General features: G+C 37.0%; 1 protein-coding gene across 3 annotated transcripts in view; it reads left to right on the forward strand.

The window, feature by feature from the left end:
* MCTP2 (multiple C2 and transmembrane domain containing 2) overlaps nt 1-25,956 on the forward strand; it is a 258,463-nt gene that overhangs the window by 109,821 nt on the left and 122,686 nt on the right. Inside the window, exons 6-10 of one of the 3 annotated variants that reach the window (XM_005560564.5) lie at nt 578-654; nt 1,188-1,299; nt 5,457-5,492; nt 15,726-15,890; nt 18,065-18,195. In XM_005560564.5, coding sequence (XP_005560621.3) covers nt 578-654; nt 1,188-1,299; nt 5,457-5,492; nt 15,726-15,890; nt 18,065-18,195 — 521 coding nt within the window. Of the gene's footprint in view, nt 1-577; nt 655-1,187; nt 1,300-5,456; nt 5,493-15,439; nt 15,891-18,064; nt 18,196-25,956 lie in introns of those variants that run through there. The other 2 variants (XM_073998498.1, XM_015453430.4) reach the window with 2 other exon arrangements.

Here is a 25,956-nt window from a genome sequence, read left to right on the forward strand (position 1 = left end):
TAGAGTGAAAATAATATCTACATTGATTGTATTTCAGTCTACCAAATGTGGAAGAATTATTACTGGTACTGCAGTGGCGACAAGTACTAAAGCCTTTCTCATTAGGAATATCTTTATACTTAATAGAGCTTCAAGCCACCAGTTGTAAGCATCAATTGCTACAACATCTGGGTTAAAACTGCATGAGTTGAGTGCAGGATGAGATTGCTATAGAAAATTTAGCAAATTTCTATTTAATTGGCAGATCTGCTCACTGTGGAAAATACTAAATTTTAATGACAGACTATTTAAACTACAGAGAGTGGTCCATTGTGCATAACATTTCGGTGGATATAAATACTGCCTTAAAAGAAATTATTGCTGTTATTTTGATCATAGCAGGCAAAATGGACAAGATTGAATAATTTTGTTCTCTGTGTTGGCTTGACTAAATTTCTCTTTAACTATACTATGCAAAGTATTTCAAGATCTGAAAGACTGATTTCAAAATTTCCAACCTATTGCGTTTGTTAATAATTTGATAAACTTGATTGGTTTACCATAATAATGTGTTAATTGACCTCTGTCCTCTTTGTAGGTGTATGATCGAGATTTAACCACATCTGATTTCATGGGGTCTGCATTTGTAATTCTCAGTGATCTTGAGCTTAACAGGTACCGTATTTTTACTTTTTAATTGTTATTGATGAATTTTAGAGGGAACTCACGATATTGTTAAATGGTGCTTGTTGAGGTCAAATGACAACAACAACATATCTAAACAAATGAAAGAGAACTTTAAAGTGTTATAACTCTCAGTGTATTTTTAAGGATTTTTGCTTTCTGGGTGCCAAATATATTAGTCAGATGTTAAATATTTTATAATGCATTCTAAAGTGTATATTGAATTTCATACTTTGATTTGTTAGTATTCAGTTTCATTAACATAACTTAAAATTAAAACAAGTGTTTACATTTTATTTGGGTGTTAGGGGAGGGGGATCATTTAACCAACTGTTGAATTAAGCAATGCCAGGTTCTCTACTCTGAATATAACTGTTTTATTTTCATTAAATTTTGTGCTTTCTTAACATTGTGTCTAATCCTTATTCAGAGGTAGGAGACTTTTGCCATAAGCTCTTGTTGCGTGTAGGTCAATATAGTCCTGTCAATAAGTGGTAGCATTGTTTGTTGCTTTTTGGTTGTAGAACAACTGAACATATTTTAAAACTGGAAGATCCAAACAGTTTAGAAGATGACATGGGAGTGATCGTCTTAAATTTGAACCTAGTGGTAAAACAGGGTGATTTCAAGAGACATGTAAGTGGGACCTTTTGTTCTTTTGAAACCGCTCATTTTGTCCTTTTGAAGTGGCTCATTGCAATTGTCCCTTGATAGCTAGCAGATGACTGATATATTTGCAATTATTTTAGGAGGGTTCAACATTTTATGGAATCTTAAAATATCTGTTTTTTAATACAATGCTCTTTGAGGCACTGGCAAGGAAATTGGTTAAGGAATTATTTCTTTTATGTTATTAAGATGATCAGGCTTACATTTGCAGCATTTTGCTTTCTTCTTTCACTTTTAGCTACCAAGTTTTCCATTGGGAGTTCTTTTGGGAAGATACAAATGTTAATGTTCTCTGGTCTAGTACCTGCAAATTTCTAGTTGATATAGTACCTATCAAAGAGGTCTGTTACATCAGTGAAGCATTAGATTTTGTCACAGTATGATTGGGACTCTTCTTATAAGCAAAAATGTGGATACAAATCATAATCTTATTTTATTTGGGATTATATCTAAGGCTATATTAGAACAAAAGCATCTTGGATTATGACTTATTTGAAAAGTATTTTTAAAGCCAATTAAAATACCTGTTTTTTAAGATGTGTTATCATTTAGCATGTTTATAATCCAATATAAAAATATGAAGCCTATTTATAATTAGGTCTCCAGTAATGCTTCTTGAATTGAGGCAGTGGGGTAGGGGAGGAGAATATTTTTCTTTTGATATCACTTATGCTTTTAGTTGTAGTTTTTTGTGATGAAAATCATGATTGATTTACTAGTAAACTTGTAGAAGATAGTTTAAAGCAGTAAGAAAACTGTAATGTGCCTTTTCGGTTGCCTTTTCAAAGATTCAACTAAATATCTGCTATTTTTAATTTGAATTCCTTTTATTACTTCTTTTTCAAAAGTGGCACTGTTGGCACTTGGGACCTCAATAAAAGAGAGATTTTAATGTTAAAATGTCTTAAATTAATGTTGAAAATAAAAGTATTTTTTCTCACCCCACCTAAAGAAGTAGGGATTTTCTTTAGTTTCTTCTTCATCTTCACAGCATTGCTGCTGCATCTGTGACTCTGGGTTCAGTGTCAGTGATACAGTAGGTGACCGGTGACTTGAGCTGGGGGCCAGGTTATAGCATGTAATGTAAATAGTTATTTGTCACATGGTTGACAACTTGCCAGCTGCTATCTTCAAAAATTTTCTTATATATTCTAGTGGGGTTTATAAAGGTAGTTGATTTCTCCGTGAAAATAGCTGCATATTCAAATGACTGCCTTTGTGAATTTTTCTATAGCACATTAGATTATGTTTCGCAGTAATATTGGCACTTAAAAGGTATTTAATATTGTCAGAATTTGGAGTTTTAACATAACGCCATTTTAGTTTCAATTTATTTCAAATTGCAGAACAGTTAATACTAGACACAGCTTGGAGTTGTTTTTGTAAAAGATCTCAAAGAGACGATCTTTTCAGGGCTTAAGAATAGCCACAGTTTCCTCTCAGTGTAGGCCTGGTTTCCTCTGACTCCCCACCTCCCATGTTGAAGACTTTGTCAGAATGTCTGTCCTCTCACTCATGTGCTTCCTTATTTTCTTTTGTCTTTGTCTGGCAGAAGCCTAGTGTACGATATATTGATTATATATACACACACAAATATATTTTTATTCCCATATATATGTACACACACACATATATTTATCTTGTATATACACAAATATATATTTATCTCCATATATACACGAATTTATCTCCATATATACACATACATTTATCTCCATATATATACACATACATATATTTATCCCCATATATACGCATATATATTTATAAATGCATATATATCTCCATATATATACACACACACATATATATTTATCTCCATATCAATATTTATTCAAGTTGGATTTGTAAAGGTAGTTGATTTCTCCGTGAAAATAGCTGCATATTCATATAGCTACCTTTGTGAATTTTTATATCCATATTTATGGATATGGAGATATATATGTGTGTGTATATATGTGAATACATGTATATACACACCTATATACACATATATATGGATCCATATATACATATACATATACACATATATGAATATATACATGTACATATGGAGATAAATATGCGTATATATAACATATATATAATGGAAAATAGAAAACTGCCTACTTTCTTCTGATTGATAGTTTTTTTCCATTTATATATTTGATCAAAGAAAATTAATTGAGGAATAATTTATTCTGGGCCATGTGTGATTATTCAGCTAACGGTGCATATTGGGAGCCCTTAGGGTAACATAGATTATCAGAATCTTTGTTCTTTTCATTGAGTTTGAGTTAATATTTAAAGAGATTTTTTATATTGGGATTTTAAGTGAGAATGACTAGCATTTGGGACTGGAAATCAATAGATTATTTAAGTGAGATAATTTGTTCATAAATTTCCATTTTAATTTAAACTCTGGTGGAGAGATTTCAGTTTAAAGTCTCAGTTTTTTAACCCGTTTTTCTTCCAGTCATCTTTGAGGTAGCCTTTGTTGCTTTAGAACCAAGCTGACAAAAATCTCAGTATGTACAAAATGTTTATGAATTTACTCTTGTGTCCAGGGACTTAAATGTATATGAGAATGGTGCAGGCAGAAGGGAAGACATTGGCTAGAAGGCTGACAAACATGCTCTGTGTTCTTTTTCATGGCAAAAACAGGAAAAAATGTAGTAGCTAAAATTTTGGGCTCTGTTCTCAGACTAGCTGGGTTTGAATCCTAGATCCACCAGTGGTCTGGTTAATTCAAAGAATTATTTAATCTCTCTAAGCTATAGTTTCCTCATATGTGAAACAAGGATAAAAAGAGTGTTTTATAGGGTTAAGATCAAAATTATCAAATATGGTGCTTGGAATTGGGTAGAGACACTCAATATATGGTATTTGGTAGTATTGTAGGAAGTGAATAATAATAGTCATTTTCCATTAATTTATTTACATGCTTTGTTTTATATAATTGTTAAAAAAAAAATCAAATGAGTTCCTGTATGTCAAAGGGCCTAAATAGTCCTGTGTACCTAAAAGATGGTAATTAATTTTGGTGGTTGGTTTGGGTGAAAATATCTGTCACTATTTCAGGAAAATACAAAAAAAAAAAAACCCAATATTAATATCCAGATAATAGTACCTATAACTCTGTTGTATGCTGAATGTTGAACTCACAATTTCACTGGGGGACATGTAATTAATGAAGAATATTTTTCAGTCATTTCTGTACCAACATTTCTAGTTGCTGGTCAATGCAATGTAAGTGGATTTCCCCTGAAGACTATTAATTTTCTGGTTTCTAATGTATTGGGAAGACATATTGGCAAAGTGGACTGGTCATTTACCTAAAGGTATTTTTTTCTTAAGAAAAATAGTAAATGTGATCTGCTCAATTAGGTTTATAACTGAGTTGTAATCTCCTAAATGGATCCAAGTTGTAACAAACAGTTAGCTGGTTAACCAGCCAGAGTAGAGCTTTGCAGTACTGAATGGTGATAGGAGTAATGAGAGAGTTTTGCTTGGAGAGAATTTGTAGACAAAATTCAGCAGCCTTAGCATGACAGAAGAGAGATCAGAAGAGAACAGTGGTGAAGTTTCTTGCTATTTAGAAATTTTTTTCCTTTTCCTTAGATACTGCATTAGCACATTTTCTTAATTATGCAATACTTATTCATATTTTTTCTATTGTTTTGAATCCTGAGATTTACTCAAAGTAAATGGAATTATTTTTTTCTAGCATCTAAAACTATGGAAACCTAAACATCAACTATTAGTAGTCATGAATTTCTTAAGCATTTTTATAATATCTGAGTATTTCAAGCAGAAGAAACCTTTCGATTTTTTTAGAGAGAAAAATATGTTGTTTTAAGATAATTTTTAAAAATGTACTTCCAAAGATTGAACAGCATTTTTATGTCATTGCTTTTTCATACTGAATATTTAGAGAAAATGATATAACACAACACATACATGTGATTTTTGATGTTGTTTCTATTTTCTTCCTCATATGTGCTTTCTCTGTAACCTCAGAACTTGAATATTAATTATCTGAATGTAACCTGGACCATCTAACATAATATAATTACATTGATAATGATTCTATTTTCTTCTGTTTTATTTTGCCATTTTCACCATTCCACGGACACAATCTTTAGCGTTGGTCAAATCGGAAGCGATTAAGTGCCAGCAAGGTAAATATACTTTTTTTTCCTTTAGATCATTTGGTTAAAAACTTTGTCTTTGTAGCAAACACAAATGACTACATGATAGATATTACCCAGCCTTTACGTTGAACAGAATTATTTTCCTCTTTCTGCTGTTATGAATAAGAAAACAACTTTCCTTTAAAAATTTTATTTAATAAGGGTGTTGCCAGATGTTTGAGCTGACTCTTGTTTTAGTGGTGACATTTTATATGTACTGGCCATGTTAGAGTGTTACACTTCATTAAGCTTGGATTATTTAGAGTTTAGCATGGTTAGATTTAGTCCCTTTAGGAAGTTATTTGCCATGAGATGGAAACTAGCATCGGTGTTGTAGGAGCAATGTAAAGATTGAAAGAAATATGTAGTATACTTTTTCAGTCTCTTTAATGTCTTTTGAAAAAGCCATTTATATCTTCAGTAAAATTTCCTTTAAAGCTTTCTCATGAATTGCTGATTTTTAATTTTTTACATTGCTAGAATCTTTTTAAGCAATTATACAATTCTGTCTGATTTATAAAAGGTGCAAGAATGCATTATTAATTTATGAAGTTATTAAAATAGCCAATTGTAACATAAATGACTAAATGTGAAAATTAGTGTAAAAATCAACACAACAAAAAAGTATTTATAACTTAATTTAGCAGCACTGCTACTTTGTAAGGAGAAATAACAACAAAATAATTCCTATGAAGTGATGCAATTTTGAGACTATTCCTTCAGTTTCTGAATTGTGGTGGTGGTGGTGTGTGTGATTGGAAGATGTACAGATGATCTCAGTGAATGCCTGTATTTGCACACACACATACATGTGCATACAGATATGCCAGCTCTGATTTCTAATGTCACTGTACCTCAGTTGCTTATTTCTCTACATAATAAGGAGTTTGAAACTGGGGGCACTTCCAGCTCAAAGGCTGGAGTTTGGATGCAGATGAGAGACCGTGAGAGAGAGAGAGAGAGAGAGAGAGAGAGAGAGAGAGAATTTTAAACTGACTTTTACTAGTCACTTAAGACGTAAGCAAACTTTAAATTTTGCTTTTGAAAATATGCAGGAAACAAAGTTCTGACTCATACTTACTAAAATATATACCTTTGCATTTTGAACACTTTAAAATAATTGTCATAAGGTGTTTTGTTGCCATATGAGTTCACTTGGTTCCCAAGACTCTGTTTCTTTTTAGTAATAAAATTAATATTCAAGAAATAATAACATGGAGCCACCTCAAAAATTCCTTCAACGTTTGCCTTATTCCTTTATAGTCACTAGAGGGTAGAAGAACATCATTTCTCACCACAGGACAAAGCCCAGCTCTCACTCTCCCATATTAAGAGTTTCTGTAACCACCCAAAGCAGTAAAGTTTCCCAGAATGCTTTGGGGAAGCCTGACAAAGCAGTATTTTCTCGTTTATTGATTCTGCTCCTGCACTAAAACACTGGTACTGTACATCAATAACCATCTTTAGTTAGGGAGCTTTGGTCTGTGGAAGAGCACTGGCAGTTTGTGGAAGAACATAAAGGCTAGAAAGAAAAATTGTGAGCTTGGGGAATATTGGAGTCTAGGGAGGACAGGAGAGGTTATGGAAGAATGGCCAAAGGAATGAGGGGGGATAGAAAAAATGTTGACGACCTGGATAAAGTTTTCAAAAATATGAAGCAAGCAGAAGATCCCGGAGAGCAGTATTTATATGTATACTTCAGAGTTGTGTCTTAGAACTGAGCTGTTTGTCTTTTTTTGCTTTTTTCCCATCACGGTAGTTTCTCGAATTTGACTTCAGTGCACTGGGCTCAGGGATATAATACACGCCCATCCTGAGTATACATGTTTAATAAAATTCTAGATAAATAAAGTTCACTTTATTAATTTTTGAAAGCTACTATCCTCTTATTCAAGGCATGCAAGTTGTATTTTGCTGAGAAATTTCAATTATGTTGACTTTTTGCTTCTGAGAATGTACAGTTTTAAAGAGAAAAGTCAGGTAGTGTCTGATTTGGCTTATGGAAATTAGTCACATGGAGACTTTATAGACACTTGATTAGCAATCTGTAAAAGTAGTTAAAATACCCTGGTCGGCCTATCTTTTGGTATTTTTAAATTATAAGGTTCTATTTTAGGATTTCCACATTGTATTTAATATTATGTAATAATTTAACATAAAGAAGATTACTTGGCTTTGAGTATTAAAAATTTTACTAGTCCTAAGTAATGTACTACCTAAAAATATCATTGGCTTTTTCACCTGAATCTTTTTCTTATAATAACTTTATTTAGATAATTTCTTCTTAATGCCATACATCTATAATTTTGCATCATCCAAAAGGTTCCTGAATGGTCTTTGTAGATTCTTTTTTTCAACTGTTTTCTTACTATTTGGCCCTGGATTTCAGTATAGTAAATACAAGGAGATTGCCTTTAAAAATAGGTTCAGGTTTCACGCAAAAGCCTTTTAAAATGGGCATTTAAATAAGAATTGGGAATTTGATTTAGTAGAGATGAGTTAGACACCTAGTTCTCTTTATGTATTTACTATATACAATCTTTGGTGTGACCAGATTTGTTTCCAAGCCTTATTTCCCTCTTTTCTAATTTGTGTAACAATTCGAGAACTAAAAAATATTAACAGTGGTTATTTACCTTACATCAAATAGTCTAATATAAAGACAAAAAAGCAATGATAAAAATGGCTTTGACAAATTACTGATTGTGTTCAGAAACTGCACATATTCTGTTTCTCTCTCTCTCTCTCTCACACACACACACACACACACACACACACACACACACGCACCCCACACAACCCCTGCGATTATTTGGGTGTCTATAGGTGTTACGTCTGACTACAATGGCTATTTAGTTATGGATTATCTTTACTTTAGATGAATTTTCACCGAGATAATTACGTACTCTTTCATAGCCTCTCTTTTGACTCTCTGTTGTATATATTACTATGTCTGCTGTCTAAAGTAAGAAACATGACTTAGACTAGCGTAATTTTTTTTTTCTGCATGAAATTAATTGACTAGTAGTGCCGATTGTTGGCCTGTTTGGTTTTATATTCTTTTATTTTGGTTCCTGTCTGTTATTGCAAAGGCTGACCTCTGCAAGATACATTCTCTAGGCACTCCTATCAGCTGGCCTCCACCTGGCTATGTACACTGAGAGGACAGTCATAGCATTTGGAGGGAATCAATCTCCCTTCCCCTCTCCCTCTCCTCTCTGCCTCTCCTCTCTCCCTCTCCGACCCCCTCTTCATCTCCACCTCTCTGTCTACCTCTCCCTCTACCTTTTTCCCCTTCCCCCCTCCCCCTTCCCCTCCCCCTCTTCTCCCCTCCCTCTTCCCCCCCTTCCCCTCTTCCCCCTCCCCCTCTTCCCCCTCCCTCTCCATCCCCCTCCCTCTCCATCCCCCTCCCTCACCATCCCCCTCCCCTGTCCCTTGTCCCCTCTTCCCACCCCCCTCCCTTCCCCCTATTCCCCCTCCCCCTCCCCCTCTTCCCCTTCCCCCTCCCTCTTCATCCTCCTCCCCTGTCTCCCTCTCCCCATCCCCCTCGTCCCTCTCCCCTTCCCCCTCGTCCCTCTCCCCTTCCCCCTCGTCCCTCTCCCCTTCCCCCTTCCTCCTCCCCTTCCCCCTTTCCCTCTCCCCCTCTTCCCCCTCCCCTCTCCCCCTCTTCCCCCTCCCCTCTCCCCCTCTTCCCCTTCCCTCTCTTCCCCCTCCCTCTCCATCTGCATCCCCCATCCCCCTCCCCTCTTCCCCTCTTCCCCTCTCCCCTTTCCCCTTCCCCTCTCCCCCTCTGACCCTCCCCCTCTCCCCCCTTTCTCCCTTTCCCCTTCCCCCTCTCCCCCTCTCCCCTTCCCCCTCTCCCCCACCTTTTCACCTTCCCCCTCTCCCCCTCCCCAAAGTAGAAGGAGGATGAAATGAATGGAAACATTTCAGGATAAAATAATATGAAATATGATAAGATCTCCAAACTATTTATTGTAGGGCTCCAAACAGCTTGCTTTTCAGTGTGTCCCCTGGACCAGCCGCAGCTGGTAATGGTTAGAAATCCAATGTCCTGGCTCCCATCTTAGACTTCTTCAATCAGAAACTCTGCGAATGAGGCGCAGTCATCTTTGAACAAGCCCTCCAGGTGACTGTCAAGCACCTTCAAGTTTGAGAAGCACTGGAAAGAACTAGGATATAAAGAAAGATGCTGTGAATTGTAGGAGAAAAAGCAAGTGATGTAAGGAAGGGCAGGCCTTGGAGGCCATGCCTCTGGCTCCTAACCAGAAGGTGATGGAGGTGGGCTGGGATTAAGGTAAGGCAAGAGAGGTACTCTGGGTGCAAAACATAAAAGGGCATCCGGGACAGGGCACGGTGGCTCACACCTGTAATCCCAGCACTTTGGGAGGCTGAGTCAGGTGGATCACTTGAGGTCAGGAGTCCGAGACCAGCCTGGCCAACATGGTGAAACCCTGTCTTTACTCAAAATACAAAAAATACTCCTGTAGTCCCAGCTACTTGGCAGGCTGAGGCAGGAGAATTGCTTGAACCTGGGAGGCAGAGGTCACAGTGAGCCGAGATCACGCCACTGCACCCCAGCCTGAGTGACAGAGTGAGACTCTCTCTCAAAAATAGTAATAATAATAAAATAAAAGGCATCCAGGCTGATGCACCAGCCCTGCACTTGCAGGACCTGGAGGATGAGCCCTGTACCTCACTGCTTCACACTATACCCATCCCTGGATAGGGGTGCTTATAAAGTATTTTAAGTAAGAGATATAGAACAGTAGAGAAGTGAAAGCTAGCAGGATTATACAAGTAATTCAAGAAATACAAGACGATTAATACTATTGCACATGAGTCCAACATTTAACTTTGAGCTTCCTGCAGGTCAGGGAAAAAAGAAAATCTTGTTGAATCACATGGCCTTTGTTGTTGTGTTGTTTTGTCTCCTTGTTTTTTTTTTTTTTTTTTAGTAGTAGGAAATGCATTAGAAGCATTTCCCTGGTCCTAAAATCTGAGAGTCATTGGGTATGTGCAGTCTTTAACTATTTTTTAAAATCTTCTCTTAATCCAATTTTTATTTTTAAGTACAAAAATTGAGTGACAATTTTATCTTATAATTTAAAAATATTAAATTTAATGCAAAGCTTTTATAGCTAATATATTGTGCACAGATTATTTATGTCTCTGGAACTGATACCATTTTTATCTACAAGTATAAATTGCAACTTCTGTGGACTTTTTACATGTGGGAAATTTAAAAGGTTTTCTTTATGTTCTCATGCAAGGATTTCTGTATAGTTCTAGGACAATTTATGGGTCCAGTATCCTCTTCAGATGATAGAGAGGAGCTGCAGAGAAGAATTTTCCCTGGAAGCCTGTTCCATGGATGTATGGATCTTCTCATGTCATGCAATAAAAGCTGTTGACAAGGAACAGTAGTTTTACATGTTGAAAAAGCTTGAAAGGAATATTTCACTGAAACATTTTATAGGCTCAATGTTTTCTCTTTAGTTTTCAAAGCAGTGGTCAACATAGTTGGAATCTGACTTTACTCATTTTTCTTACGAAGTTGATTTTTTTAAATGCATTTGTTTCCATTGGCTACTTTCTTTCCCATAATGACTTAGGAAAAACAATTAATGAGAGTCAAAATGGGATTTATTGGCACCATGGGAACACTGGTATGTTTATACTTCTGTCTGTGAGACTATGTATGGAGTACCAGTACATTATTTGACACCTGGCAGGTATGCTCTGGCCAGTGCCTTTTCTTACTGTCCTCTTTATTGATTGATTCATTGGTTTTTTGTTATGTGCAAGAGAGTATTTTGGGGTATTACTTGGCATGGTCAGTTCTGGAGTGCCACCTAGTTGAATGTAATCTTGCTTTTGATGGCCACAGGCTGTGGCTCCAGTTCCTGACTTCATGCCCTCCTTTTAGGATTTCTTTCCTCCTGACCTCTCTGCCGCTCTTCCTGGCCTGGGACAGATAAGAGGCACCAAGCTGACCTGTCCATCCTCCTTCAGTTTCCTTTGCAGCCGTGCCAAAGTTTCCCCTTTTGGGATACTGGAATTCATATCACTATCTCCCCAGCCTGTCCCCAGGCCCAAAACATCAAATAATGCATGCCACCAAACTGTAGTCCATTTCGTGTATTCCAGTAATGACAGTACATTCACTGTTTTTAGAGTTTGTTCCTAGATCAGAAACTTAGGAGGATTCCCTACCTGTTTGAATCCACTGGGTACAATTTTAGTCTCACTCCAAAGTTTCTTCCCTTCCTGACTTGCGATGGTCATGAAGGAGTATATTAGTGTGTTCAGAACTCTTTTACAGAAGTTAATATGTTTCTAAGTGGCACAGCACACCTTGTTTTCGCTATTAATAACTAGCCAGTGTGCCTCAGATGGAAGTCACTTTTCTGTTTTAGAAGAATGGGTGGGGATTCTGTGAGGTGGGGGCTGAGAAAGGGAGAGCAGATGAATGAATCAACATAGGAATAGCGAAAGGTCTGATCCTTTGGGAGGAAGGAGAAAAATAACAAAACCCTGATGTACTGTATTGTATCCATTATATCTGCTGAGAAATTAGGGTCAGGGCCCCGAAACTTTTCACTATCTCTTGGTGTCTGTTTCAGTTCAGGTGGGGTGGGTTTCCCCTGTGATGGGTCATTTCCTCCTCTCCTTTCACATTCCAGGCTGCATTAAGATGACAAATTTCATGTATAGGCTCGGGCACAGGCATGAAAACCTAAGCTATTCAGCTGAGTGAGTGCAGATGAGTTGATTTATTGTGGGGGAAAAAGGGGTGTTTGAAGAGCACAAAAGACTTTTGCGAGCCCAGCTCTGCAAGGAAGCACACATTAGATAGCCCAGGCCCTACCCCAGACCCCAGACTCCCTGGTCTGAGGCCTCATCAAACCTATCAAGTATGGAAGAGAAATGTTAAAGTAATTAAGAGACTTCTTTAAAGTACACACACCTCCTCCAGAATGTGTGGATCACAGATGAAACTTTATTTGAGAAATAACCTTATAGCGGTTTGCAGAAATATTTGGGGTGTAATAAGTAGAATAAAGGTCTTGTGTTCTTTTCTATCTGTGAACTCTGCAATAAATACTTCTCCTGCCCTCCCTTTAGGAGGGGGGAGAAAAAAATCTTGGACAGCAGAGAGCAAGTCCATCAGATCAAACATGACTGCGTTAAATACTAAAATGTTCAAAGTCCGACTGAGATAGATAAAAGCTTTGATGGAAAGTGGATATTTCCCAGGGACATTACAAGCAATAATCCAGATGTTATGGTGTAATGCAACGAGTGTCCGTGGATAGATCAGGAGCTCCAGCCAAGTCGCGCCTGATACAGTCCTCAGCCTTGCCCTCCCATGCTGTTCCGCCATATGGAACCGATCTCTAGGCCCCCTTAATAACCAGCTTTGGATTCCATTTTCACAGAGCTCATAGAGCTAAGTGGAGCTGTTTTATGGACAAGTTAGATAGAAGCCTTTCCAAGATAAACATCCAATTTGAAATTAGGACATACCAAGCCGCAAAATTATTTTAGGGCATATTTCATGGAAGTGCTGCCATTTTTCTTAAGCAATTGCCAGACTGTAGGATGCCCTTTGATCCTTTGTGGACGTTACTCCCTTTTTTATAAAAAGGATTTTGAAATAGTTGCAGTGTTTAGGGAGGAATATATCTGTCGGAACTTTGAAGCATGGCCGTGGGACAGGTCATGCTTTAGCTTGTTGGTTGGCAAATCAAACTTTAAGAAGAAAAAAAGCAAAAGGAGGAATTGCAGCAGGATATATGAATCAAAATCTCATTTTTGTTTTAAAGGTAGAAGTTTTTAGCCCATATATCTAATAAGCTAGAAAATGTATTAAGTATATCAATATCTATATAAATATCTATAGATATATGTGCATATATGCAGATATATCTATTTATATGTTGTGATGGTATGTGTTTATGAACAATACAAAAATTACCTAATTTTAACTGTTTCATAAACCTTTATTGAGTATGTTATATCCGGAATATATTATTTTTATATATAATAACAATAATAATGATCATATATTATTCTGGATGGAATATATTCAATAATAAAGGTTTATGAAATAGTTAAAATATTCCTATACATATATTCCCATATATATGTGTGTGTGTGTGTATATATATATATATGAAGTAAGAAGGAATTACTCCTGTTCACCAGAGAAGAGGATATTTCTTTCTTTTCAAAATTATTTCCTCATTTGCTCCTTCTGTTCTATCTCACCACCTGCAAAACCTGTGTGTGTGTGTGTGTGTGTGTGTGTGTGTGTGTGTGTGTGTGTGTGTGTTTGTGTGTATGTTTTAAGAGAAAAGTCACATGGATATTTATATGGTTAGACTTTGTGTCCCTACCCAAATCTCATCTTGAATTGTAATCCCCGTAATGCCCACTTGTCAAGGGAAAGACCAGGTGGAAGTAACTGAATTATGGGGGTGGTTTTCCAGTGCTGTTCTCATGATAGTGTGTTCTCATGAGATCTGATGGCTTTATAAGCGACTCTTTCCACTTCACTTGGTACTTCTCCTTCCTGCCACCTTGTGAAGAAGGTGCCTTGCTTCCCCTTCACCTACCACTGTGATTAAGTTTCCTGAGGCCTCCCTAGCCACGCTGCACTGAGTCAATTAAACCTCTTTCCTTTATAAATTACCGACCAGGCAGTTTTTTATAGCGGCATGAAAATGAACTAATACAGATATGAAGTTTGGGAATATGTGTTTTCTTAAATGTATTTTGTTTAAGGTTGTCATAAATGGTCAAAATACCTAGTGTGGCATTGTTGCGTCATTTCTTAAGAGTCTTGGAGTGGCCTGGGTTCGATGAGGTAAGCTGGTCTATAATGACTATGGTACTGACATACCATTTGTTGTGATAAATTGTGACTAACTGGTGTCCGAGCAAATTGGTGTCTAAATGATCTGGAAGATATAGCGAGTGACGACAGGAATGAATATATAGTGTTAGAAATTCATTGCTCGGCGATGATGCTCAGCACCATTTACATTCTTCAGCCCATTTATTTCTCCTTCAATAAAGAAGCCTATGCTTGTGTTATTTCACTTATTGAACGGACAACGTAAATGAACTCTGCTAACTAAATGCAGCGTGTGGATCATGTGGGGATCCCAATTCAGACAAACTAGCCATAAAAAGGCATGGTTGAGACCATCAGGGAAATGTGAATATGCACTGTGTATTTAACATGCTAGACAACTTATGGTTAATGCCATTGAGTGTGATCATAGCGGGATTGTTACGTAAAAACAAATGTGGATTTTGCTTTAAGATATTTCAACTGGAAAAGAATGAAGGTATAGGTAAAATAACATTTGCAAGACAGTGAATCTGGTGATTAAGTACATGGAGATTTATTATACTCTTCTCTTTACCTTTGTGTATGTTTGAACATTTACATATTGGAAATTAAAAAATGAAGTGTGACTACTCTATTTACAACTTATAACAGGACATTTGCCTTTTTCCTCTAAGGTATGTATGAGTGGTTGTAATATAATTTAGCAAAGGTAATAAGAGTTAAGTTATTGAACCCCTCCTGGGTCCCAGGGGCAGTGAGATGTACTTTATATACTCCCTTCCCTCCCACCCCCACCCCAGGTCTGCAAAGCTCATTTGGCCAGCTAGGCCACTGAAGGCTCTATTTGGAGTAGTGAATCTTACGTGGTCTGGGGCTTTTGGCAGTACCCCAAGGAATAAAGAGAAGTGGAGACAGATTCAAATGTGAAAGATAAATTCAAAGTCATTATTTCTGAATGCCCAGAGATATTTTGCTTCCTTGAAAAGCAATGCCTTGTTCTTGTATAATATCTGTTTCCCAGAATGCCTTTCTTCCTCTCACACTATTAAAATAGCTAAAGGCCCAGTTGAAGGAGTCCCTCCAAAGAGCGCATCTGGGTGGGAGTACAGGCCAGTGCCAAATCAAAGTGTTGCATATACTCATCCTTCACTATATTATTACAACTCCAAAGCTTGAGAAGGAAGTCACATAACTGTGACAGCAGCTTTTCAAAACCAATGAAAAATAACACTTTTCGCCACGCAGGGAGGAATTTTTTTTTTGTAATCAAATATTGAAAGTTGGAATTCCTATGACCAGCAAAGTCACTCTTAGGAATTAGAAGCAAGTTTACATGTCATCTTTATTTTTTGCTTTAGTCCTCTTTGATACGCAACCTGCGGCTCTCTGAGTCCTTGAAAAAGAACCAACTCTGGAACGGGATTATAAGTATAACTTTGTTGGAAGGGAAGAATGTCTCAGGAGGAAGCATGACAGAGATGTTTGTCCAGTTAAAACTGGGACATCAGAGGTATAAAAGTAAGGTAAGTTCTATCTTTCCATAAGGAGAACAATATATTTAAAATAAAAAAAAATTAAAAATTGTTTCCCACTTTAAATTTTACTAAAGTAGAAGTAATTTATGTTTAGCCCTCCTAACTATATTAAGGAGCAGAAAACAAAATAATTGTATAGATGCAGTCAATTAATGTGGGTATTGTATTAATTGCTTAGTATAGTTTATTTTAATTTAGTAACTCAGCGCTAGAGAAAGCTTATTAAATCATAGATTTGAATGTGTGACTTATTTTCATTTTGAAAATAAGAAAATTATGTTTCATAGAATGCGGGAAAAGGATAAGTAAGAGTTTTCAAAATGCTACAAAAATAGAATAGCATAATACATGATATTTGGGTTAAAAATGTGAGATAATTAAAAATATTTGCTTTCTCTTGCTTGCTAGTCTTCACACCAAAAATAGTATCTAGTGCTGCTGTTTTTTGCTGTGATTAAAAATAATAAACTATCCAAAGTATGAAAAGTGATTTATTTTAAACAACCACAATGGCATTTTTAACTGTCTTTAAAAGTAATTCATCTTATTCTGCTGATCCAAATTCCATTTAATTTTTAATCTTAGTAATTTGGTGTGGATTTTATTTCAAAAACTATAGTCCCTAAACCATGATAATTAATTAGTTTTACATAACTGTCAGACAGGAATATTTCCTATGTTTTATGGATTGAAGGAGCTCTGGGGTACTTGAAAGTTACATCACTTGCCAACAGTCACATAGGAAGAAAAATCAGTGGACACTTTTGAAAATATAACCGAGGATATTTCTAGCATCGAGGACATAGCAGATATAGACAAGTTGGAAAATGATTTAGGGAGGCAAGAGGTTGTGCGCACTGCACAGTTTTCAGTACAGAATCAAATATTATATGTCATTTACTCTAGCACAAAGTAGAGAATTGAGGCTCATGTTGAAGAATAGTTTATAAAAAATGTGAAAGTTGAGGGCGCGTTAAGACAGAAGTATGCAGATAATTATTTTAACCAGGTAATTTCAGGCTTTGCCTCACAGTGAGGGTATCCAGAATAACCATATCTCTCTACTAAGATTCCTTTAGCTTGCCAGGGTCGGGCTAAGGATTTATGGAAAAATTATTCATCACTAAGCACACTTAGCCCTTTGGACTAAGGTGAAGTGTAGAATTAGTTCAGTATCTGCTACATTCACCCTTGGGGAATACTGCATTTAATTTGTGGTCTAACAGGGTTTTCCTTTTTATTTTTCTCTCTCTCTGGTTTCTAAATTTTGTGATCCAGTATATTAAGCCTGATGTGAAAAACAACTGAAATAATTTTACATGACATTGGCTACAGCCGAGGTCTGAGTTCTCTATGTTTTTCTTATGCAAGAATAGTTGGTACCAGGATTTAATACATGACACTGCACCCCTAGAGCCTAATACTCTGGGACCAACATTCTTGCTTACTTTGTATTCACAAATTTAATCTCTATGTAAAGGAAACAAAAACGAAAATCCTGCCAATGAACCAAACATAGAAGCAGTTTGAATCACTTTTGAAGAACACAGAAACACTTGTGGAGTTTTCATGTCACTCTTGTGAATTTTTAGGTTTGGCTGCAGTGGAATTTCCTAGTCTTCCTCCAATCCTAGTGACTGGATTCACTAACTTTGGATTTAAAAATAGGTGGCAATATATAAATCATGGGTTTCTCATTTAATGCATCTGACAGATGTTACTTAAGACCCCAAACTGTTAATGTATATAGTTGGTAAGCTAGCATAGAATGGATATGCCAACAAAACTGTTACTTGCATTCAATTGAGCAATTAGTACGATCTCCTATAAGAGAGACAATTGGAAGGTGTCTGTTTTGATATATGTCCACTGTGTATGTGTGTGTATACATAATTTATGGTTTCTTGTGAGGTAACAGTATTCTTTGTAACTTGGTGGATAAATTATTGGATCTGGGGGGCAGCTAAGAGAGTAGTAATGTTTTGCCAATTCTTGAACCCACCAAGTCCCTTTCATTCATTCTAAAAAGGGAAGTTTTCCTTTATAAGGGGTGAGGTCCGTCATCTTGACTCCCTGCAGTTTAATGATGAAATTAATGTGTAGCTTCTGTAGCAATGAATGACATTTTAAGAAAATAAATATTATAACTGCATGTTTTCTAGACACTGTGTAAGAGTGCAAATCCGCAGTGGCAGGAACAGTTTGACTTTCACTACTTCTCTGACAGGATGGGCATTTTGGACATTGAAGTGTGGGGAAAGGACAGCAAAAAGCATGAGGAGCGTCTGGGCACGTGAGTCCCCTCTGCTTTCCAGTGGTGGGAGCATGTTTCTGCATGGGGCTGGTTCTGAGAGGTGATCTCTGTGTGTTAGGGCTGAGGGCACTACCTTGCATCCCTCACCCCAGAGTGCCAGCAGTGAGCTGGATGGCCAGTCCTAACTGGGGGAAAGATTGCTTTTCATTTTTGTTTGTTTAATTGGGAAATGTCATTCAGTATTGATTAAAATAATGTGTGTAAGGAATTATCTAAAGAAAGTTAACCTGCTATCTCAGACTATTCAAAACATTTTATATAAATTTCCAACATACCCTGTAATTTTAGTTTTGCTACCTAGTGAAATGTTATATAATTTAGTAAAGATCTAAGGCTAGGTGTTCCCATGATGGAAGCATTTCACTGTCCTTGATGTACTTTATAGCACACCAAGGAATGGAGTTTGAGGCCAAATCTATTTTATTTTATTTCTTTACTTTTGGACCCTCTCAATTGAGATCCTCACATGTGTAATGAACAATAATATCAATATTATTGCTTCTTCCTAGGGTTGTAGTGAAAAATAGAATGAAATGAAGCAGCATAGGTGCTGTAACCAGCATACAGTAAGCAAAAAAGGGATGCTGGCAGAAGCACAGATCATCTTTGAGCTTCAGAAAAGCCCTTTGAGTTACTGGTATGCTAATTCTATAAATGATGAAATGCAGCTTCAGAAGTTTACACATTACTTGGCCTTGGACTTAGTCATGAGCTCCAGAGTCAGGATTTTGTGTTTTCAAAGACCAAGTAGTTTTCTCCATCAAATCACTTGCCTTGTGTTCATTCTGTATACATATTGTTTGTACGCAGATCTTAAATTTACAACACAGATGTTGAAAGGGATCCCAACCACTATGGTGTGTCTTTCTCGAAGCTGGATCTTGGGTTCAGGGAGATGCCTTAGGGTCACCCCTTGAGGAATGGGAGGGCCTCCTTGCATCTCTCCTCTGTGGCCAGAGCATCTCAGCTTTTGCCTGTGCTCTATATTGGGATTCCATTTGAAGAAAGGGTTTTGTTGCTGAAAACTAAAGATTGAAAACCATTTATCTAGTAAAAACCCCTTCATTTTACAAACAAGGAAATGCGGAGGCCCAAGGAGGTGAAATGTTTTTTTCATCAGTAAGGTGTTTAGAGGCATAAACAGGTTCAGACCCAGCTAACCCAATACCTGTGCAGGGCTTTTTCTCAGTGAAATGCTTAGCACAGTGTCTGACTGCTTGTTGTCATTGGCTCATCCCACCTCAGAATCCTGAGATAGATGTGTGAGGGGTTCAGTACCTGCGGAATGTTGCTCCAGTGTCTCTCAATATGAGTACCCTGTTGCATGGGACTGTCTGGCATGTTGCAATATGTTTAGCAAACCTGGCTCTCACCTGATACCAGTAACTTCCCTTGATTATTGTGTGAAAAACATACAAGCATATGTATGCACACACATGCACACCCAGCACCCCTTTGTTCCATAACATGTATGCAAACACCCCTAGAGGACCAGCACTGCGCCCACTTAAGACTTCTGACCTCACCCTCCACATCTCTGGTTGCATTACTTTTTTTTTTTTCCCCATCAATATTTTAATGCACTTAGGTTTCAAAATAATGGCATTCACACGTATACAGAACTAAGCATAAGAGTAAAAAACAAACCACAGACAAATCTGCAGTATTTTCTTTTGAGAATAATTGTTTTGAAGCTACTTTTTTTTTTTGCACCATCTGCACATCCCCAATTCTATGCTTATCTTTTAGAATGCAATCATTTCTTCCATGGCCATCTCCCAGCCAGGTTTGCATTTAGGAGCAAACCCACTTCCTGTGGTCCAGTCTTTTACAGACATGGCCTGTCGGATGACTTCTGTGACCTTGTCTCTCTCTTCTCCACTCACACAGGGTAACTGAGATAGCTCAGGCTCAGGTACTTCTCAGTATCTCTGATGTTGTCACTGCTCTGATATACCAGGACCCTGCCAATACGGATGGTAGTAGGATTCGAAATTTTGTGCTAGCCCAAAGAGCAAAGATCACTTACACAAATGTAGAGAACTCTGTGTCCCAAAGTGTTATCTGAACAGCGGGAACAGGGTCCTTCTGTGATGAATGGCCAACATGTTGTTTTAGTAGGTGCAAAGAATAATGCCGCTGCATTTCACAAGTCATTGTACTGTCATGCTTCCTTCACATAATAGGAAATGCTTTTCCAAATGAGTGTTGGGTTGCTCACAGAGACAATAAAAGTAATTTAAGATGTCCCTTGTAATCCATGTTTTGTCATTTGGGTGTTCATTTATTATTTTAGCTATTTCCTGTTTGTAACTGAGACATATACCTGTCTTGGTGGTCATTCTGTTCTTCCTCTTCATGAATTTTAAATAATTTTTTTTTTTTTTGGTATCCTTTTCCTTTTTCCTCTCCTGTAGTACAAAAGATAACAAAAGTATCTCTTGGGAGCTGGTGCTACTGCTTTACCCTGCAGCGAACTTGCAGGTGGGGGAAATCTATGATAAAATATCGACTGCTTCTCAGACTGAAAGATTGTGCTAGCATATGTACATCACTGACATGCTACTTATGGTTCCTTCTTCCTGGCTATTGTTTAAATATTTCAAGGTTTTTTTTTTTTTTTTTTTTTTTTTTTAACATATTTGCTTTTCTTTGTGATCTTCATTCTAAGACCCAGCTATTTTATTTTCCAACTGTTGGGAAAAACCTTTTTGCATCAGGAGGCTCTCTGCTGTGCAAATGTATCTTAACTGTCTCCTCTCCACAGCCTGTCTCATGCTTTGTTTTTGGATAAAACCTTGATATTCATAACTGAACGTTACAATTAAAAATCTAGATAGACTCTGGGAAAATTCTCTTCAGGGAAGCTGTGTAGGCAGTTCAGTGGGAGGGAAGGAACATTAGCTCTGGGGTCACACATCCTGAGCTTGCTGATCATCACTTTGTCTGCTCACTGTGGGACTTGGATGGTGGATTCCCTGTGGAGTCTGGCTCTGTATCTATATAATGGGCTCACTGGCCAACTGGCAGGGTCATCATGGCTAACAGTAACAACATCTACTTGACATTGTTTATTCCCTTGCGCACTCTGATGGTAGGTATTACTTATTATTAATTTTGAGATTTTTCTGCATGTAAACTGTAGGTCCTCACACCTTGGCAACTCAAATTATGCAATTTAAGAAAATAAAGTATGACTAGTAAAATTCAATGTATTTTTTTTCCTCCAAAACAGCATAGAATTTTTTGATATTTTTTGGTAAAAGTGAGCAGTGACCATCATCAAGGACATGGTAGGAGGGACATCCATTGATGGAAGGGTTGGGCAGTGTAGGTCAGCCTGAACAATACTGAAGTTTTGTAACCATGTATGACAAGGCTGGGGTAGTGGTTGCTTATGTGTAGAGAAATCACAATGGCATGGGTAGGTTGTTAGCTTGGTGATGGTTACAATGTGGACCTGCCCATTAGGCCCCTCCTCCAGGCTCTCCTGAGTCATGTGGAACTTGCTGACTTCCCCTTTTTCCATAATCCACCTACCTTCAGGTTCCGCCTGAGCCACAAGTAACTCCTAAAAACACTGGGGTTGGTGAGATGAAGGTGCTCAGGTAAGAGCCATCATCCCCTGAAACTGTGTTGCCTGCCAACTCCAGTGTTTGTTCACAGGCAAAACCAGCAAAAAAGCATCTGATCTTAGATAGAAACAGTGAGCTTTTAGGGGAGAGTAAGACATAAAGCTGAGTTTAACTGGCTCCAACTTTTAAACAAAATGTCAAGAGTATGAATATAGAGTAATATAGATTATTCCATTTTGAGCCATTTCAAAGTAATCATACCAATTTCTTAAAGTATATTTTATATTTCAAGGGGATTCTACAGATTAACTCATTATAGAATTTTCTAGACTTAATTTAGTTTGGAAAGGTTGAGAATGGGAACCCACAAGCCAATTCGGACTAGCCTGCCTCAGAGTCCCTCCTCAGTCCCAGATGGTGCTGGATAAGCGGCTCTGACATTCTACCAGTTTATTAGTGGCTCTGAGGCAGTGAAAAATCTGGGCTGGAGTATTTCTCTGGACAAATTGCACCCCATGTCGTTGATCTGCTTTTACAACCAGGCTTGACACATTCACCATTTTCCTCCTGTTCCCTGGCTTCCTTAGCCGCTGAGATTTACAGCTTTTAAAACTCTAGCACTCTTTTTTGCCCCTTGCCTTTAAGTTAAAAGCTGACCAGTCTGTAATATAAAACATAGAATTATGGTAATGAATAAGAGGTTAAAAGCTATCATGGCAAGTAAAACTTGAGCAGGTTTGTCTGACTGATATGGTAAAATTATGTGTTGAATTAAAACATTAAAATGCTGTGGGATTAATGGAGAAAGACAAGAATGGGAGGTCAGAAACAATGCTAAATCAGCACATTAACTGCCTGTGGGTTAGAGAGGGTGGCTTTAATATATGCCTATTGTAGGAAAAAAAAAAAAAGTAATTTAGTCTCTTTTCTTCAGGTGAGTAGAACAACGGCATTTTAAATCTGAGAGGCACCTAGTAAATACATTTATTTCAATTCCTTTCCTACATAGGGGAAGAAACAGAGGCTGCAGAAGATTTAGTTATTTCACAAAAAAACACTGTAATTTGGAGTTTTTGACTTCATGAGTTTTGTGACAGTGCTGACATTCATTCTTTCGTGCATTTAATTTATTCAAATCCAGAGCACATCGTATGTTGGGCAGAAGGCAAAATACTTGAGGATTCAGTGGACAATGATACAGAAAAGGCTGCTGTCCTTGGGCTACTACAAGTAAGCAGGCAGTGGCAGTAGGTGGAATGAGGACTGCAGGTCCTGGCATCATGGATGCCAATTTGGGCTTAGAATGAAAGAGGAGGCTTCCTTGAAGAACAGCGGTCTAAGCTGAGACTTGTAGGAATAGTGGTAGCTAACAAGGAGACAGAAAGAAGAGCTTTCCAGGAAGACAGCATAACATAGGCAAAGGCCTGGAGAGGGGAGAGAGCACATTCCCTCTGAGAACCTTGATGGAGTGGAAAGATCAATGGTGTCACATGATAAGGCTAGAGAAGAGGGCAGGGGTGAAGGCACAAAGCCGTTGGATTCCATCTCTTGCAGATGAACAATGGGTAGTCCTTCTTAGACACTAACACAGCAGCGACTTGGCTATTTTGATTTCTATAATGTAAATTTTGTTGCAATGGAGCTCCTATTAATTACATTTTTAAAAAGCTGACGTTGGAATAAAAATTTCCTGGTTACCTAAGGGCCCGGTGTGTTGTACCTTCTGAATGACTGTCCAAAGACATTTAGTCCCCTTGTGTGTGAAGTCGTATGTGATGCCACTGGAGCAGACCTAACTGGTTCATGCTCATTAATTGAATTCCTTATATAGATGCTCTGAGTGTGTATTTTCCATATTGTTTCTATCAGACAGAAGGGAACAATTTTTATAGGTTTTATTGCTTTATCCATTTTTATTAACTAACAGATCATTGGATATTTTGACCTGAGTTTCTTGGGCTGTCGTGAGTTAAAAAAATTTACATTAAAAAAAAAAAAAAAAAAAAAAAAGACGTGTAATTCACCACCACTAAATTACAAGTGTTTCAGTAGTTCAGGGGTCAGCAAACCAGGGCTTATAGGTGAAATCCATATGGCTGCCTGTTTTTGTAAATAAAGTTTTTTTTGGAAAAAACTTTGTTTACATTGTCTATTACTGCTTTTATGGTACAAGGGCTGATTTTAGTAGTTGCTAGACAAAACTTATAGCCCACAAACCAAAAATAGTTATTAGCCCCTCACACCTGCCCATAACAGGGAAAGGCTAATCCTGTACCCTGCCAATAAGATGTAGCCAAAGAGAGGACAGAAAAGAGCAAGATTTACGGGTCTTCAGCAGTGACTAGAAAGACATAAGAGCCCAACCAAATTATTTAGTATTTTTTTCAGAGAAGAATCCAGTACAATAATGAAAAAGAAGAAGCCTAGTTTCTTCTTTGGAGATTTTTCGTATTGCAGATGTCTTGGATGAATGTATTATAGAATGTTTATATCTTAAAGACTTTAGTCTTTGAACTTAAGAAAAAATGCAAAAAGCCATTTTGGTCATTTGATATTTCTCTTTTGGAAGGTTGGATGAGTATTGTGGTTAACAGTATTTGCAATTTGAAGGGAAAAAAGTCTTTTTGTTAAAAAAATATTCTGCTGCTTTTCTGATAATGCAGTAACCTCTTACTAGGTTGAGGTTAATGAAAATAATTCTCTCAGTCTCTGGCTAATGTCCAGAGCTTCTGGTTCTCCTTCAAACTTTATGACAAAACTGGAGCAGTGTAAGCTGGAGTTGAAATAGGTTAACCGTGAGGCCTGAAGAAGGTTTTGTATGAAATACATTTTTTCTGTCTCCCATCTTTCCTCCTCCTTCTAGAATGTGGAAATAAATGGGGACACGACGTGGGTAGAAGAGTTGCAGAATGTTTATAAAAAGTCATTGTTAAAGGGGGGCTACTATGGTAGCTTTAAATTAATTCTTAACATACCGGTTCATGTGGTGGGTCAGGACCTCTAAGAGGCTGGGTCATAACCCATGTCCAGAAAGACTAAGTTTTAATTTTGATTGACATGATGCTAATATCATGATGCTAATATATCAGTTTAGCTTGTTTCTTCTAGTCACTGAGAAAGTACAAGTAAATATTTGGCTGGATTCACTCGTTAGTTATCAAAGAATGTAGAATCCATTAAGCTGATGCCTAAATCTTCAACCTGTTGCTTATAGGACTCTAATATCTAAACTAGAAATGGCTATTTTTCATGAAAGTGTTCATTCTAGTGAAGGGACTAATTTTTTTTAATCACATAAGTGGAAAACATTCGCAGTAGACAGAAATGAGTGAAAAGCTTGTGAAAATGTGTAATTTTGAGAAGAAACCCAATATTTAATTTGCATTTCATCTGGTATGTGGTTCAGCTTTTACTTAAAATTGATGAACTGCTCTGTTCCAATAAGTTGAGCACTTAAACAGTCACTAGGAAAATTTTCAGTTATTCCAATTGTGGTAATACTGCTCACAGCGTTATTAGATTACTCTAGAATTAATATCAGGTTCATTTTGAATTATCCAAGAAAAATTTTATTAGAGCTTATTTATATATTATTTCTGACCCTCAAATATTATTAGCTGTCAGAGCACTTGTATCTAAATAAATTTTGGCTGCTCAAAGAACCAACAAAACTACCATCCCAACAAAGAAGGCAAACGTTTAAAGGACAAAACTAAATTGCCATTATTAATGGTATTAAAAAGAATGTGCCATCAATAGGCTATTGTTAATTAGTAACAGTGTGATTAGCAGAGAAAATTTCTACAAATTTGGATTATTTACCTTTCCATAAGAAAGAGCTTTATTAAATGAAAGTGTATGTAACAGTGTAAAATAATGCTTAGCAAACTATTCCTAAATAGAAATATTATTGCAATATTGGTTAAGAATTTGTGGGGACCTACTTTTCTAGAAATAAATGGTCTAAAGCACTTGACATTTCTTTCTTTCCAAGCAAATTTGATTTCCCACTTACATCATGCTTATGAAATAAAAATATTTAATAACATATTTTTTCATAGATAGTAATGCAATTTAACTTTAAAAGCTTCCCTATTGATACGGAAAAATTGTTTTGATTCAAATCAGAGGGTTATTTAAAAATACATTTTTTGTAATCTGTCTC

Source organism: Macaca fascicularis, chromosome 7, assembly GCF_037993035.2.
Source record: "Macaca fascicularis isolate 582-1 chromosome 7, T2T-MFA8v1.1".
In the NCBI taxonomy this organism is placed as follows: Eukaryota; Metazoa; Chordata; class Mammalia; order Primates; family Cercopithecidae; genus Macaca; species Macaca fascicularis.